Genomic DNA, 15,284 nt, shown 5'->3' on the forward strand with positions numbered 1-15,284 from the left:
AGTGTACGGCCAGTATGCATGTGTGGGCTTAGGCTCATGCAGAGGGACGCGGTGCAGAAATGAGAAGTAACGAGGAAAAACATGCAAGAAGACGTGGGGGGTGAAACACAAAGAAGAGCAGCGGCACATCTATCACCAAAAAAAAAACAATAAGAACCGCAGTTCCTCGGACGTCTCGCTGTGATGGATACTGGCACCCCAAAAGAGAGATAAATCTGCTTCATCCCTGAAAAATCCCCGCCGTGCCTGCAGCTACACCGGGGTGTATGTGCACATCTCCATCTGTACATGCAGAAGCTTTTGTGCCTGCGTGCTTAAACAGAAGCGAAGGGAATAACGTCTGCGGCCTCGGTGCCACGTAGAGACAGAGAGAGAAAGAAAGCAAAAAATAAAACAATGAAACAATAACATATGAAGAAAAAAAAATGCGCACGCTGCCGGGGAAGGAAACAAATAAAGACGCCCACAACAATGACAACGATGGAAGCTGCCAACAAAAAAAAAGGGGGGAAAAAACGCACAGTGGCAAGAGGAAGGAAAGAGAGGGAATGGCTGCTGCAGCGCCTACGCCATCACCGCCGCCTCAAGCTGCGCACGCACCTCCTCGAGGAGCTTCTCCGTCGAATTTGCCTCCCGTGACTGCCGCGCAGACTCGTCCCTGAGTCGCCTCACAACTTCCTGCAGCTGCACCGCGCGACGTTTGTCGGCGGCTTTGGACTTTAAACCCCGCTGATCCTCCACCTGGCGCGGTAAATGAAGTTTCTCCCGTAGTTTTCGCTCCTTCGCCTCCTGCGCAGGCAGGTGGCCGCGTAGTTGCTCCCGTTGACGCTCATTTTCTTGCAGTGCAGTGCGGGTGGACTCCCGCTCCTCTTCGGTCGTGCGCTGACGGTCCCACAGCGCTGTCAGCTCCCGCTGTTTGTCCGCCAACTTCTGGCGGGTGTCCTCGTGCGCGTGCAGCTCAGTGTTTAGCTTCTCGGCGGCATCCTCCGCATCTTGGCGTTGCCGCCAAAGTTCCTCGCTCAGCCGTTGAATATGAGCCTGCAGCTCGCCCACCATGATGTTTCCCTCCCCATTAGTGTTCCACTGCAACGGTGGCACCGGTTGCCACATCCCCTGCCGGAGTGCCTCCTCAAGTGCCACCTCCAGCTCCCCGATTCGCCGCTGAGCCGCCGCCAGCTGTGCCTCGGGCACGCCTGCTTTGTCCATCTGCAGCGCCGAGGAGGTGTAGTGGTTTGGCGCGTTTGCAGTACGGAATTTGTCCAGCTCCTCCTTCACATAGCGCAACTCCTCCTGCGTGGCTCGGAGGTCGTCCTCCAGCAACTGCAGCTGCGCCGCCGTCGGGTTCTCGTGCAGCGCCCGCCAAAGACGCTGTTCGAGATCCACAATTTTCGCGGTGGAGTCCTCCACCGCTGCCTCATCTTCGAGAGGGCCCATGGAAGCATCGTCGGTGGGACTGAGAGCAAGAAGCTGCGGCGTACGGGGACGAACGTCCCGCGACGTCAAGTGCGATGGGGAGCTTGCGGACGACCGCCGCGAGGTGTGCAGCTGCACACCAGCCTCGGTGATCGCCAGGTTGAGCTTCTCCAGTTCCCGCTGACGCCTCTCGAGCTCCTTCTGCGTCTCATGCTTGCCGCTCTCCAGCTCCTGCAGCCGTTGCAGCGTGCGGCCGTGTTCCCCCCGAAGTTCCTCCAGTGCAGCCTGCAGCTTGCGGTGGGCAGCGTCGGCGCGCTGTTTCTCCTTCAAGCCGGTGTCGCGGTTTTTCAGCGCGTCCTTCAGCTCTTGCACTTGCTCGGCCGTCAGGCGGGTAACCATGCCTTCCGACTTGCCGTAGCTGCAAAGGATGGCGGCGTGCAACGTCACGATGGAGTCTTCCGCGAAGGACCAAATGGCGCCTGTGCCGCTAAGAGCCTCCACATCCTCCGTCGTACGGCTGTCCCCTGCGTCGTTGTCGTCCTCCGCCGCCGACTCGTCAAGGAGGGAGTGCGCCGTCTCTCCAGCCTTATTGCTGGCCGGCGTTGATCGCCCCTCTAGCATCGCGCGCAACCGTCCCTCCTCCACAGCGTACCTCTGCAACGCCCGCTGCAGCGCCGCAAGCTGATCCTCCATGCCGGTGATGTCGGCCCGCTCGTTCAGGTGCTTCGCGTCGTAGGTAGCGAGTTTCTCGGCTGTGCTGGACGTCTCCAGCTGCGCCACCACCCACTGCTGCAGGTAGCCCAGAGCATGGCTGCCACTCATGGCATCCCCGTACGTGAAGCCGGGGTTGGACAGAAACTGCCTCTGGATGTTCTCTTTGGTCGCTGCACTCAGCTTGGCGGGATCAAACTGCGCCACCGTGCGCACAAACTCCGGGCTGCGGATGACGCCTTTAATCTGCGTCCACGTCACACACTTCTCCCCGATAACAGTGAGCACCGCCCTCATGACGAGCACGACAACGCGTGGAGGGTTGGGGTAGCAGCGGATCTCGCGCCAGTCCCTTGCCTCAACCTCACTGATGCGGGCACGGACGTCTGTGAGCATTTGCTCCGCAGCGCTCGCTGCGTTCTCAATCTGCCGTCGCAAAAACGCATACGCCACCTGCCTTGCCGCAAGCGCCTTCTGTACTGCCTCCATCTCCTCTTGCACACGTGCACGCAGGTGCTGCAGCTCTTCGAGTCGTGCCACCGCCCGTTCCCTCTCGTCCGGTGGCACCAAAGCGCCACCCGGCACCTGCTTGTAGTGCGACAATGCACCGTCGTGACGCCACCGCAGAAGCTGCACAAGACGAGGCGCTGGAATGGCAGCGACAGTGGCCAGTCCCCACTGCCACGCGTGATGCTCGTCTACATACTCATACGCCACAAGGTCGTTCACAGAGACATGGGCGTGACAAGGCCCGCCACGCAACGTCTCAGAAGACAACGAAGCCACTTTAGAACCCTTCCGTGCGGCAGCGGCAACTGGAAGGAAAGAAGCAGGCGGTGTGGAAGCGCAGGCTGCAAGAGACGTCGATGCCTTCTTTGTCCGCTTCATATGTAAGACTCCACCTTGCTTCTCAGCTGGAATGCACACCAATTAGAATTACTCCGCGGAGCCTGCCGGTGTCTCCGCCCCGCTCTCAGTTCCTCTCTAAATATCACTTTCTAATGCCCGGCACCACGCACTGAAGATGCCGCAAACACGCAGGGCCAATGCCGTATGGCCGCTCTAATGTATTATTGTGCTTCACGTTATTTGTGTTTGTTTCTTTTTCGTACTTGCCCTCCCCGTTGGGTGGAAGGACCTTGTGTGGCTGGTGTTCACTGCCGCGTGGGGGAGTTCAAAAGCACGGGGGGGAGGGGGAAGAAACAACAGGAAAGGTGCCACATGTTGCGCCGCAGAGCGGCATGCCAAGGAGGCGAGAAACACAACTCTCTCCCCACCCACCCACCTCCACACATAGGCGGAGGGAGAAGCAGCGAGGAAGGCACCCGCCGCCGCCGCCGTACAGCAGCCATATAGAAACAAACAAACAGGCAAAAACAAAAAACACACGCATCAAATATTTCACTTTAGTTACGTATTTTAGTTTTGCTTAAATACGTGCAGGGTGGATGCGGTTCTCGTGTGTGTGTGAGAGAGAGAGATAGATAGAGGGAATAAAAGTAAATAAATAAAAGGAGAACAAACGGGTCCACCCGCCAGAGACTCCCGCAGGGCAAGTGCAAGAGCCACATGTGGCAGGCCCCAGCACACACACACACAGCAGCAACTTCTACAGAAAACTCCACCCAAAATAAAATGTTTACGGCGGAAAGAGGGAGGGGAGACAAGCGGGCGCTCTCCAGCCCCCCCACCCCCCACCTCTGCGCTTCTAAAGTGACTGCTGCTGCCATGGCTCCGAAAATGAGTGCGTATTTGCCCCCGAGACAAACAAATATACCAAAAAAAAAAAAGGAAAAATAGTGGTATTGAAGGTAATAAGTGTGTAGTGAAATTACAGGCGTTCACGAAAAAAAAAGCGCATAACAGCGCTTAGTTGTCGCTTCCTTCAGGTAGTTCCTTTATTTTATTTTTTCTCCTTTACTCTCCCTTGTTGGTGTTGGTGTTGGTGGTGGTGTTGTTTAATTTACTATTTATACATATATATATATATATATGTCTTATTTCCTAAAGGGGGAAAGAATTATCCCTCCGCTCGTACGTGCGTGCGAACTTGCATGCCCTCATCGCTTGCAGTCTCAGTGTGTGGGTGAGTGCGTGGCCGTCATGAATTCCTGCAGGGCTGACTCGCCAAGCGACCGCACCATTCGAGCAAGCCGCGAGCCCGCAGAGCGCACGAGTTCGTGCGGCGACCCCACCTCCACCACGCGGCCCTCCTCCATCAGCAGAATCATGTCGTACGTGGCGACGGTGTGAAGGCGGTGGGCGATTGTAATGACGGTGTGCGCCGCAAAGGCGTGGGTCACGGCGTGCTGAATTTGTTTGTCCAGCGCAGGATCAACGTTGGCGGTAGCCTCGTCCATCAGAATGAAGCTGCAGCCCCGCCGCAGCAGCGCGCGCGCCATGCAGAGCAGCTGCCGCTGGCCAACGCTGAAGTTTGTGCCACACTCCTCCACAGGGTACCGCAGCGGATCCGTCCCTGCCGCAAGCCGCTCCTCCATCCCCACCAGCCGTATCGCCTCACGCACCTGCGCGTCGCTGTGGAGGCTGAGCGGGTCAAGATTGTCGCGCACGTTACCGTTAAACAGGAGCGGGTCCTGCGGGATCATCGAGAAGAGCTGCCGCAGCTCACGCAGGCGGTAGGCGTGAATCGGGCGCCCCGAGAGCACAATCTGTCCACTCTCAATCTCAACTATGCGGAGCAGCGTCAGCAGCAGCGAGGACTTGCCACTGCCCGTGCGGCCAATCACGCCGACCTTCTGCCCGGGGGCAATGGTAAAGCTCATGCTGCGCAGTACAGGCGGCAGCCCCGCGCGGTACCGCATCGTCACCTCGCGGAGCTCCACAGATCCCGCCAGCATGCGTCTGTCGCCGTCACCTGCGGGGGAGTAGAGCGGCGTGGGCGCAGCATCCCCTGCATGGCCCTCAGGGGCCATTGACACCGCCACCGTCGCAGCGTCATCCTCGCCGCCGAAAGGCGTTCCTGCCGGCGTTGTGAGAGCCCTTTCCCGCCCCTCCCGCCCCTGCGTTTCCAGCTGTAGGATGGCCGCATCAATTTCCTCCAGAAGGTCCTCATGTTCAATGCCAGTCGTGTAGTGCAACACACGCTCGATGCAGTTCATGTCAGCCTCCACGGAGGCTGCCTGATTCACCACGTACTTCAGCTGTGCGCTGATGTTCACCGCCATCGTGAGACTCAGCGAGATCAACCCAACATCAACGCGGTCAAACCGCAGCATCACCAGCAGTACACCCACCACGGCCACAGACGTCAACACAATATTGCTGAGGAACTCTATGCGCACGGCAAGCCAGCAATCGCAGACTATTTTCATGTAGGAGCAGGCGTACACGGTGTCAAGGCGCTGCAGTGCCTCCGTCATGAAGGCGGTAGTCCGATCGTACGCGGCGATGGTCCACCGGCCGGAAAGCATCTCGCCAAGCACGGAAAAGAGGGGGGAGTTGGAGCGGTTGGAAATGCGACACATCTCGCGGTTGGCGCTGTTGTAGAACACCATCAGCCTGTAGTACACCACAAGGCACGGAACAAGCGCGGCGAGCACAAAGTACTGCGAACTCGCCATCACGACAATCGCGGAGATAACCGAGAAGATAGACCGAAAAAATAAGATGAGGCCTCCCTGCAGGTCCGAGTCAATGTTGTTAATGTCCTTCGAGAAGCGGTTCAGTACACGGCCCAGAGGCGTTGTGTCAAAGAATGACATGGGCGCCACCGCGACTGACCTCAGCAGCTGTGAGTGCAGGCGCCAAGATCCAATTCGCAGAACGGCGTAGGCTGAGGCGTTACGCAGCGGGGAGGTCAAGGCGCTGGCGACAACAAACCCCACGTACACCAGAAGGTACGTCCTCGACGCCAGGTCGAACCGCCTCACCGACCAGAACGAGAGCCAGAGCGAGGGCAACACAAGGACAAACTCCGTCACAAAAAAAAGCAGAAAAACCAACCCGCACAAGGTGATCCCGCCGCATGTCTCCGCGTAGCGCACGTACAACGACCACGGCACCGCACCCACCGCCTTTTCCTCCTCGGTCATTAGTTTCCCCCCCACACTGGCGTCGATGCTCCCCTTCGCCTCCGTTGCTTGCCCTTCCTCATCAACACCGTCGTCGAAGACGAGGTCGCCGGCATTAACCGTCGCATCGCTGTTGCTGTCGCTGTCGGTGTGGGTGTCTGCCCCTTTCGTCTCTTCTCCCGTCTCGCGGGCTTCAACAGGCAACGATGGTGCAGCAGCGTCGGCGGCGGCAGCGGTGACGAGTTTTGTTTCGCGGCTCGCAGTGAAGCGCTTGTATGCCTCGAACGATCCCGTGAAGGCGATGATCCCGCCCTCCTGTAGCACAACGATGTGGTCTGCATGGTGCAACTGATGCAGTTGGTGGGTGACGAGCAGCCGCGTCTTTGACCGCAACTCACCGAGGATGCACTCATGCATCACCCGCTCTCCAACGTGTGCATCGAGGGCGGAAAGGGGGTCGTCGAGCAGGTACAACTCCCTTCTGGCGGCGTACACCGCACGGGCGAGACTGACGCGGGCCTTTTGCCCGCCGCTCAGGTTGACGCCCTTCTCTCCTATCTCCGTCTCCACCCCGTTTGGGAGCAGCCCAATGTCCGACTCCAGCTGAGTGCACCGCAGCGCACGCCGAAAGCGCGCCTCGTCCATGTCGCCAAAAAAAAGGATGTTTTCCTTTACTGTGGCATTCATGATCCACGCCTGCTGAGGTACGTAGGCGATGCCTGGCACCGAGCGAACACGGCCGGAGGTCACTTCGTGGCCACCGAGCAGCGAGTCCACCAGCGTGGACTTGCCGCTGCCGGTAACCCCGATCACGCACGTAAGCTTCCCCCTCGGAATACGCAGTGTGACGTCGTGCAGGAGAACCTTTGCCTGCAGTTCATAGTACTCGCTGGAGCCTGTGGCCGCTGCGACGTCGCATCCCTTCTTTGCCGCAGCCCGCACCATCTGTGCATTCGGCGGGAGTTTCTGCGGTACATATGTGGAGATGGTGGCACGTGTGAACTCCGCCGCCACCGATGCCATCATGGGAGTTTGCATCAGTGCATTGATTGCCTCCTGCGGCTGCGCCTCGCGTTCGGCCGCGTGCTGCTGCAACATATCCCGCAGCCCGTCATCGGTGTCTTCGCACTCAATGAACTTCGTGATGCGGCGCATCGACACAACAAAGCGGGCTACGCTGGAGAAGGCTAACGGAATCATGATGAACGGGGTTTGCATAATGCCAAGCAGTGAAAGTGTTGGGAAGACAATGGCGGGGATCAACTCTTTCCCGGTCCCACTGTACAGCAGGAAGACAACGGCCACGACAAAGGCGGGGATGGCGTTGGTGATAAACGCGATGGCGACGTACAGCAGCTGCAAGACCCGCAGTGAGGCAAGCTCTACCCTTCGCTTTTCGTCGATGCGTTGAATAAAGGACGGCTCCCACGACATGAACTTCGCCACCCGCACACCGGAGAAAAACTCATTCGTCACCTTCAGCCGGGCATCTGTCGCCCGTGAGAGTCGGGAGTACACGGCGTGGTAGCGGCGCATGAGCAGCCCCTGCACCGGCATGAAGAGCAGGAGGACGCCAAAGCCGGCAAAGGCGCACCAGCCGACAAAACGGTACAAGAGCACAAGGGAAACGATGAGCTGCAGCGGAGCACCAAACATGATGGGCAGCATCAGTGGAAAATTTCTCGCGTTGCTCACGTCGCTGCTCACCATGTTAACAATGCGGCCCACGCTCATCTCTGGGTGCGACAACGCCTTGCGTGAGATGGTCCCACACTTCTCAAAGAGAACCCCCTGTAGAGCGTTCTGGAAAGTGTAGCCGATGCGCCACCCGAGCTGTGTTATTTTGCTGCCCAATGCACTCTGCACGAGTGTGAGGAGCGAAAAAGCCAGGACAAGCAGCATTCCGTCACGCCAGCTCGGATGCGCCACCTCAAGGTAGCGAATATAAAACTGAAGCACCACCGGCACGGCGAGCTGGCAGGCGTCACGCAGCAATCGAAGGGGAATCAGCAAATAAATGTGGTAACCAAGCGCACTGAAGAGGGCACGTGCGACAGACATGCGCTTCGGCCGTTGCTGTGTGGTGACCGGCATGCCACCGTGTCGCTGCCTTTTCTCCAGCATCGGGCAGGTAATAACGATGTCCTCCACGCGCTCACAGGTGGCGGTGGCGTTGCCGGAGACGGTGTGAAAGAGATGCTCTCCCTCCACAATCCCGTTTGTAAAGGGGGTGCGGGACGCGTCCTTGGCTTCCTCCTTCAGGCGGTGCGCCGGCGACATACGCCATTCCACCCCCGCGTACAGCTGCCGCGGCGTCCGCTTCTGCTGCGCGTACCCAACCCAGCGAAGCTCCCCTGCGCTGCTGCGGTCCCGGCGGTGGTGCACCGCCACCCCAATGTACGCATCCCACACATGGCGCCGGAAGTGTTGCTGCTGCAGCACCCGCGACACGATCAGACCGACGTTGTACGCACGGGACATCTGCGTTGGCCGTGGCATGTCCGCCTCACTGAGCTCCTCCCGTGCAGCACGGAACATGAGGTCGCCTATCCAGGTGTAGTATATCTGACCACAGAACCAGCTTGCGGTGTCCTCTGCTTGTAATTTATACGGCGGCTCCGGCCCCCATAACTCATTCAGCCGCTGCTGCCGACGATGCCGCTGCGTATTCAACTGTGCTTCGCGGTTCTCCAAATTCCGCATACATTCCGCCGCCATTTCCTCCTGCAGACGCTGCTGGTCACTCTGCCCGTCCTCCAGAGTGAGCAGTGGCACCCGCGCCTCGGCATCAGCCCCACGAACCATTTTGCCTCGCGTACCTTCTGCTTCCTCCCTTTGCTGCTGCCGCCACTGCTACTCTCACCTTGCACCCGCCGCCTTGCGTGTCTTCCGGCGGCCAAGTAGGTTCAAGTGTGTGTATACGCGTGTGCTTGGATGTATACAAGGTTGTATAGTTACTACACGGTGGCGATCGTTATATATATGGGTGTGGGTGTGGGTGTATTGTTTGCTTTTTGCACTTTCAAACCCCTCCCCTTCTATTCGTGGTGTTTATATGTGTAGCTGTTGCTGTTGCTGCCTCGCACAGTTGGAAGGTGAAGGGCAGAGAACGGTAGGTGTACACAATACAAAGCAAAGACAATAACAAAAAAAACGACAGAAAGCCCTGTTCGCTGCGGCGCCGCCAAACGCTTCACGCGCGGCGGGGAGACACGCAGGGCAAAACAACACGCACACAGAGAAAGAGAAAGAGAAAAAATCAACAAACATTGTCGTGTCGGAAGGAAAGAAAGAAGAAAGAAGAAACGAAGGAAAATCAACGCTCCACAAGGCACCGTAAACAACTATACCTAACACGCATGTGCATGAGGGAAGCGAAGATGTACAGATATATCGATAAATGTATCAGCGTGGAGGCGTGGATGGGCGGATACGCACAGAGATGGTTTCCGCGTGGACACGCCATCGCAACCGCTGCACCGCCGCACCACACACATTTGATGCAGTTACGCAAAGCGGCAGGCATGCATGACGAGACCCGCCCAGCGGCCGTGGCACCGACGCCGAGCACGAGGCAAGTCCTGTACGTGCCACAGCAGCAAGGAAAGGACACGGTGCTCGGTGCTTTAGCGGCCACTCGCCGAACGAATCTGGCTGCGGCGCCCGTCAGCTTCACTCCACATTGAAGCGGAAACAGCACAACACCACCCTCATAGCCTCATCCAACAGCCTCGTCCAGAGCGTCCAAAACGGCGGTTCCAGCGGCAGTCATGGCATGTGCACCTGCCAGCTCACTTGCAGCCACGGCGCGCCACAAGCCAGCAACGCTCAGGTGCAACTGAAACAAAGCAACCTGGAGAGCGCCTCGGCAGCAGCGTACTGTTGCGCCCACGGCAAATACAAGGCTCAGCTTCGCCTGCTGAACGGGATGAAGGTGATGCCCGAGCCGAGTGGAACCCTCCACAACACGCCTTGCGCTGCCCATCGTAAACCACACCACCACTTTCACTGCGTCAGGCAGTCGTTGTAGCGCACGCACGCAACGCATGACCACCCCCACCGGCAAAAAGTGAAGAAAAGGCGTAAATCCTGCAATGCGTGGAGCTTGCACAGCGTCATTAGTTTCGCCAAACTGCTCCGGCGACGGGAAATGGTGCGCCTCACAGCGTGGTTCCATGGAGGACGGCGCTGGCCTCCATAAGGATGATCTGCGTAAAGATGTGAAGTGTGGTGTGTGGGTGTCGCGCCATTCATCGCCGCATGGCGGGTTCATGCGCCCCGCCCTGTTGAGCGACGCTTCCCGCTCCATCTGCAGAAGATTGGCCTCTGATGCGGGGAGGAGCATCAGCCGCTCGTCAAACCCCGCGGTGAGGATGCAGAGCACTGTTAGGACCTGCTTGAGAACGATGTCAGGGTGGCCGCGAGACTCCTGCCCGCCACACAGCCGCTAGAACACCCTGAGCCTGCGGCTCCGCATGCCTGCCTCCTCCGCCCCACAACATCGCGTCGAAGTGCTCCAGCGACGTGGCAGAGCGCGGTGTTTAGGACCGCGATTCGTGTGCCCGACTGGTGTCGGGGGAGCCGTGACAAGTTCCGCGGCGGAGAGAGGCTGCCCTCCAGGTGTGCAGAAACCGCACTCGTCGCCACCGCCGCTGCAGCAGCAGCAGCCGTCGTTGAAAATGAAGAATGGACCCTACAGCCACTCGTATCAGCACCTGCATGGGGGGGTCAGGCTCTTCACTGCATGGAACTGTTGATTGCTGCCGCCGCGCCGCGAATGCGACCCCAGGCTCTCGCTGTGCGACACGACTGAGACGAGGTTGGGCATTATATCTTCCTTGCTGTGTTCCGAAATCAAAACGAACAACTTCCGCGCGGCGTTGTCTTTCACACCGGTGTGTTTGAATGCGGCTCGCCAAGTGTGTCTCGCACCTTCGTTGGATGCATTGCATCCTTCACCGCGGCCAAATGCCAAAGCGCTGACAGAACGCCGCCTCCACTCCGCCGCAAGTGTTGTTCACAGGCTGCAGGGCCAAAGCAAAAAAAAAAATCGAAAAGACAACCGCACATATACATGCACGCATACAAACATCAAGAGAAAGAAAAAAAAAGGCGCAACGGAGAGGCTGGCGTTAGCACACGTTCTACGGGCCGTCCACACCGGCGGCAAGCGATGGGGGACGGAGAAGAAGTAATGCACAGAGAAAAAGTGGAGAGAAGGGGGGAGTAGGAAACTCTGTAGAAAAATTCAAGAAAAAAGGGAGGCGTGGAAACAAAACCGATGGGTAAGAAGAAGGTGTGAAGGACGCACAAAGGAGGATGAGGCGGCAGAGCCAGACACACACATTTACAACAACAACAAAAAAAACAAAAAAAAACAAAAAAATGCCGTCCGCATCCGCATCCGCCGCACCGAGTCCCGCACCTTTTGCCTCCCCATCACCCACCCACGCAGCGATGCGCTAATAAAGGGAGTCATTGCACACATCACACACGCGCACGCTTGCACCACACAACACATCCTCCAAGCTTGTCAAATAAGTAGCTCTAACCTATCAAACCCCAAAAAGAAACGAAAAGTAAAGAAACGAGTCACCACTGATTATACCACAGAAATCAACTCCACCCCCTTTGACGCTCAACTGACGGTGTCAGTGTAACTTGGGAACAGTAGCCCCTAACTTCCTACCTTCCACGCATCATTGTGTGAAGAGCCTTTCCAAAGATGCATGTGTGTGTATATATACATACATATAGTTATAGCTACAGTTATATGTCTTCATCGTCGTCCATGACGTGCGTGAGCCAAACCTCGTTCTTTTATCATCGCCTTCCATGCCGTCGTCTCCTCCTGGTTCAGCATTCGACGCGATCGTCGCTCATGGGTCTCTAGCAACAGCTGTTGAATACGCAGCTTTCGTAGCAACTGATTCGCCTCTCGCTGTGCTCCTCTACCACCTGCCAAAGCATCGCTTGTGTCGCTAAAACTCATTGGCAAACGTCGTGAAGAAGCAGGGGGTTTACCGCACGCTTCCGCCCCGCCGCATCTAAAGGCATTCACTGGGGACGGCATGGGAATGGCGTACATCGTTACCAGCGCCTCCACGTCATCCGGAATTCGTATCGAAGCGAAGCTGATTGGCGGCACAAAGTCAGGCGGTGGTGGAAGGTGCTCAAGGGAGGCGCACCATAACATGTCAAAACACCACCATGGGTCCTCATCAGCGCCCCACGAGCTATCGTCCTCCTCATCCACCTCTTCATCCAGTGCCGCCGCCGCCTCCTTCGTCTCCGCTTCGGTGAAAGTTGCAACAATAGCGCCCTCGGCCTCCGTTTCCCCAGTGTTAACCTCCACCACCTTTCCACCGTTGTCCCCTGCAGCGGCAGCGTCCGTCGCCACGTCACTCCAACGCGAAATAACGTCAGCTCCACTGGAAGAAACGCTGCTGCTTACCCCACAGGGGTAGGGGGGTTCGTGTACGGTCGTCATCAGTTTCATGGAGGCGTCGGGGTCTTGCCTCCGCGGCATACCCCTCTTCTCCAACACAGTCCTCACACACTCCAAGACAACCTCGGGGGGAGCCATCTGCTCACCCGCCTCAGCCGCCTCAACCTCCTCAGCGTAAAGTGTAGGAGGTGAGGAAACAGCCGCAGTACGGAGAGAATCCATTGACGGTGGCCGTGCTAGTCGCCACACGGCTTCCTCCTTCCCTATAGGTTTGATTTCAACTGCTTCCCTCTCCCGCAGCGCCTTCTGATGGAGCAGGCGGCGGTCACGCTCTTGGAGAACGAGGAGACATAGTTGACTAACTTGGCGCGCAAACGGCACCCGTGCGGGATCAGTTCTTCTAGCCGTGGAAGTGTTCCTGTCTAGTGGGGTGACAAACACACCATTGTCACGCGCCACAGCAGAAGTCGCCCTCCATAGCTCCTCCTCCCGCTGCTGTTGCTGCTGCTGCTTGCGAGTATCACTGCCGTGAGGATGGTGCAATATTTGTGCTGGTGGCTCCCGCGCAGCCTTTATGATCTGTTTTGATGCTCTCCGGCTCTGTCCCGGTGGTGCGGCGGTGGACTTCATACACATGAGGATAGATCCATTACTTGCCGACATGTCTGTGGAGTCCGAGCAGGGCCCATGTGCAGTATGCACCGTGGTCGGGGTTCGGCGTGAGTTCAGCGACGGCATCACGAGACAGCTGGACCCCCCTCTGACCGTGTATCGGATAAATGGTCTTTGCCCGGAGTTGCCAACAGCGGCGCCGACGCAAAAACGGAACGGCGAAAAGGCAACCCCCTTCTCCTCACCCTTCGCTGTTAGGGAGTCTTGTGGTATGGTGGGCGCCGTCGCCAGACGCTGCAGTCTGGCTCGGGTTGTCGCAGCAGGCGCGACCTCACGCAATGTTGGCCGGCTGACGATCGTCGGTCTCAACATCCGGCGCGACTCACCCCCACAGCTGCTGACGGTATGCGGTGTGCCCTCATCCACAGACGCGCGCCGCCGCATTGAGGGAGTCTCTACAATACCGCTTTGCTCGCCGTTGCCCCTCGGGCGCCGTTCGACGCACAGGGATGCGGCGCCGCCACGTGCGTAGTGTGCAAACGTCCTGGGAAAAACAGCTGCTGGAGGCGGCGGTGGATGCGACGACAACAACGAAGACGAAGCCGCCGTTAACTGCATGCTGCAGCTCGCAGTTCGACGCAGCACCCGCGCCTTTGCAACCGGCTCCGCTTTCGGCGACGACGTCGCCGCGGCCAGGCCACCCCTCACTTTCCGGGTTGGGATGTGGCCGTGCTCCATTGCCTCTGTCGTTGAAGTTGAGGCGATACAGCAGATGGAGCGTCTCCCGGGCGACGGCGTCAGGCGGTCTGTGCTGCTGCAACAGTTGCTACCGGGTGACAGAAGCGACATTGCAGAGGGAGTTGCACGCGCGTCTCCGCACCGCGCCGCAGCAGCACGGGACGGCGCCGTACGCCCCACCGTCCACTTCAACGGCAGCTGCCGCCGCACGGTGCAGGTCTCCAGCGGCATCCCTGCGAGCGTGCAAGGCCCCTTCCCGCTATTCATGTAGGAAAGGCAATAGTAAACTAAAAAGTGTCTACCTGTGTGTTTCCGCAACGTTGTCTGCCTTGCAGCCCCCTACCCAGCCCTGGTAGACGGAGCTGAAAGAAAACTTCCACCCACAGAAACACACACAACTGTCCTCTGCCCCACACGGCAGTAGAATCAGTACTGGGAGGAAGGAAAGGAAGTGAGAGTGAGGTGCATCACATGATGGTAATGGGTGGGAGCAAAGCCATCAAACGCGCACATGCAACCACCTAAGTGTACGCGTGCCCTCTTCTGTTTCTTTTTTAAAACTTCGAGCGCTCATCTGTGCGCGACTAGCCGTAAAGGGCCATGACACACCTGACGGCACAAGGGCCCGCACCTCGGCGGTGAAAACATCAAGCGGCGAAGTCACCTCCTCGCATCACGCCCCTCATGCGTCACACACAAAACACTACTCTTCTCTGCATGCAAAGAAACCTCACCTCATCCCACACCCACACGGCGTTGGAGTTGCTGCTGCTGGCGCAGGAGGCCGCTTCTCCGCACTCCTCGCCCCATTAAGCTTCCCCCTCCTGTCGACTGAAGGCCCGGACTGTGTGCCCAGCGCCGGCCGCCCCCCACTAAAGCACAGCTGCTGCACAGTGAGAGGGAACTTGACATGGCCGTGGCGTGCCCGCTGCGGAGCTGCGGACTTTTCTCTCAAGCCGGAGCGCGTGCCTGCCCCCCGTGCTTCTCATTGCCTGCGCCTCCGCTGGGGCCAGAAAAAAACAAATGCCACCTCGCCCAAGTGCGGGGGCGCAAACACAAACCTCCGCAACGAAGAGCCAACGTGCCCAGCTGAACCAAACGCCCTCATGACACTGCGGAAGCGGAGCCCATCGCTCTGGGTGAGGCCTGGCCATTTAGCACCATGAAAAATACAAACAAGCACCACGCCGAAAGGTGCCCCAAGTGTGTGACGAGTACAAGCACCGGGAGATGCCATCTCATTCACATTTCCCGTCACCGTTATTTGTGTGTGGGCCCTGCGTTTGACCACCACCCTTCTCTATTTGGGGCACCGTCCAAGACGCGGTTGC

At 58.2% G+C, this 15,284-nt stretch overlaps 6 protein-coding genes across 6 annotated transcripts, besides 8 other annotated features; 1 reads left to right on the forward strand and 5 right to left on the reverse strand.

Annotated features, from left to right (window-relative positions):
* Positions 1-564: 564 nt before the first annotated feature.
* Positions 565-3,012, reverse strand: TraAM80_01302 (dynein heavy chain, cytosolic; the record flags this gene model as incomplete). Its single annotated transcript, XM_029378354.1, has 1 exon — positions 565-3,012. The coding sequence occupies one exon, from the start codon at positions 3,010-3,012 to the stop codon at positions 565-567; it is 2,448 nt and encodes an 815-aa protein (XP_029241738.1).
* A 468-nt stretch (positions 3,013-3,480) lies between these two features.
* Positions 3,481-3,513: a sequence feature (A-rich).
* Positions 3,514-3,593: 80 nt separating this feature from the next.
* Positions 3,594-3,617: a microsatellite.
* A 434-nt stretch (positions 3,618-4,051) lies between these two features.
* Positions 4,052-4,083: a microsatellite.
* Positions 4,084-4,091: 8 nt separating this feature from the next.
* Positions 4,092-4,118: a microsatellite.
* An 81-nt stretch (positions 4,119-4,199) lies between these two features.
* Positions 4,200-8,960, reverse strand: TraAM80_01303 (ATP-binding cassette protein subfamily C, member 1; the record flags this gene model as incomplete). Its single annotated transcript, XM_029378355.1, has 1 exon — positions 4,200-8,960. One exon carries the CDS (start codon positions 8,958-8,960, stop codon positions 4,200-4,202), a length of 4,761 nt encoding a protein of 1,586 aa, XP_029241739.1.
* Positions 8,961-9,275: 315 nt separating this feature from the next.
* Positions 9,276-9,318: a sequence feature (A-rich).
* Positions 9,319-9,434: 116 nt separating this feature from the next.
* Positions 9,435-9,469: a sequence feature (GA-rich).
* Positions 9,470-9,514: 45 nt separating this feature from the next.
* TraAM80_01304 (uncharacterized protein) lies at positions 9,515-9,841 on the forward strand (the record flags this gene model as incomplete). The annotated part of the gene is made up of 1 exon (XM_029378356.1): positions 9,515-9,841. One exon carries the CDS (start codon positions 9,515-9,517, stop codon positions 9,839-9,841), a length of 327 nt encoding a protein of 108 aa, XP_029241740.1.
* A 32-nt stretch (positions 9,842-9,873) lies between these two features.
* Positions 9,874-10,500, reverse strand: TraAM80_01305 (uncharacterized protein; the record flags this gene model as incomplete). Its single annotated transcript, XM_029378357.1, has 1 exon — positions 9,874-10,500. The coding sequence occupies one exon, from the start codon at positions 10,498-10,500 to the stop codon at positions 9,874-9,876; it is 627 nt and encodes a 208-aa protein (XP_029241741.1).
* Positions 10,501-10,696: 196 nt separating this feature from the next.
* Positions 10,697-11,107, reverse strand: TraAM80_01306 (uncharacterized protein; the record flags this gene model as incomplete). The annotated part of the gene is made up of 1 exon (XM_029378358.1): positions 10,697-11,107. One exon carries the CDS (start codon positions 11,105-11,107, stop codon positions 10,697-10,699), a length of 411 nt encoding a protein of 136 aa, XP_029241742.1.
* Positions 11,108-11,506: 399 nt separating this feature from the next.
* Positions 11,507-11,541: a sequence feature (A-rich).
* A 179-nt stretch (positions 11,542-11,720) lies between these two features.
* Positions 11,721-11,746: a microsatellite.
* A 188-nt stretch (positions 11,747-11,934) lies between these two features.
* TraAM80_01307 (uncharacterized protein) lies at positions 11,935-14,220 on the reverse strand (the record flags this gene model as incomplete). The annotated part of the gene is made up of 1 exon (XM_029378359.1): positions 11,935-14,220. One exon carries the CDS (start codon positions 14,218-14,220, stop codon positions 11,935-11,937), a length of 2,286 nt encoding a protein of 761 aa, XP_029241743.1.
* Between the last annotated feature and the right edge of the window lie 1,064 nt (positions 14,221-15,284).

This window comes from Trypanosoma rangeli, assembly GCF_003719475.1.
Source record: "Trypanosoma rangeli strain AM80 chromosome Unknown Tra_15.4_contig_00026, whole genome shotgun sequence".
In the NCBI taxonomy this organism is placed as follows: domain Eukaryota; phylum Euglenozoa; class Kinetoplastea; order Trypanosomatida; family Trypanosomatidae; genus Trypanosoma; species Trypanosoma rangeli.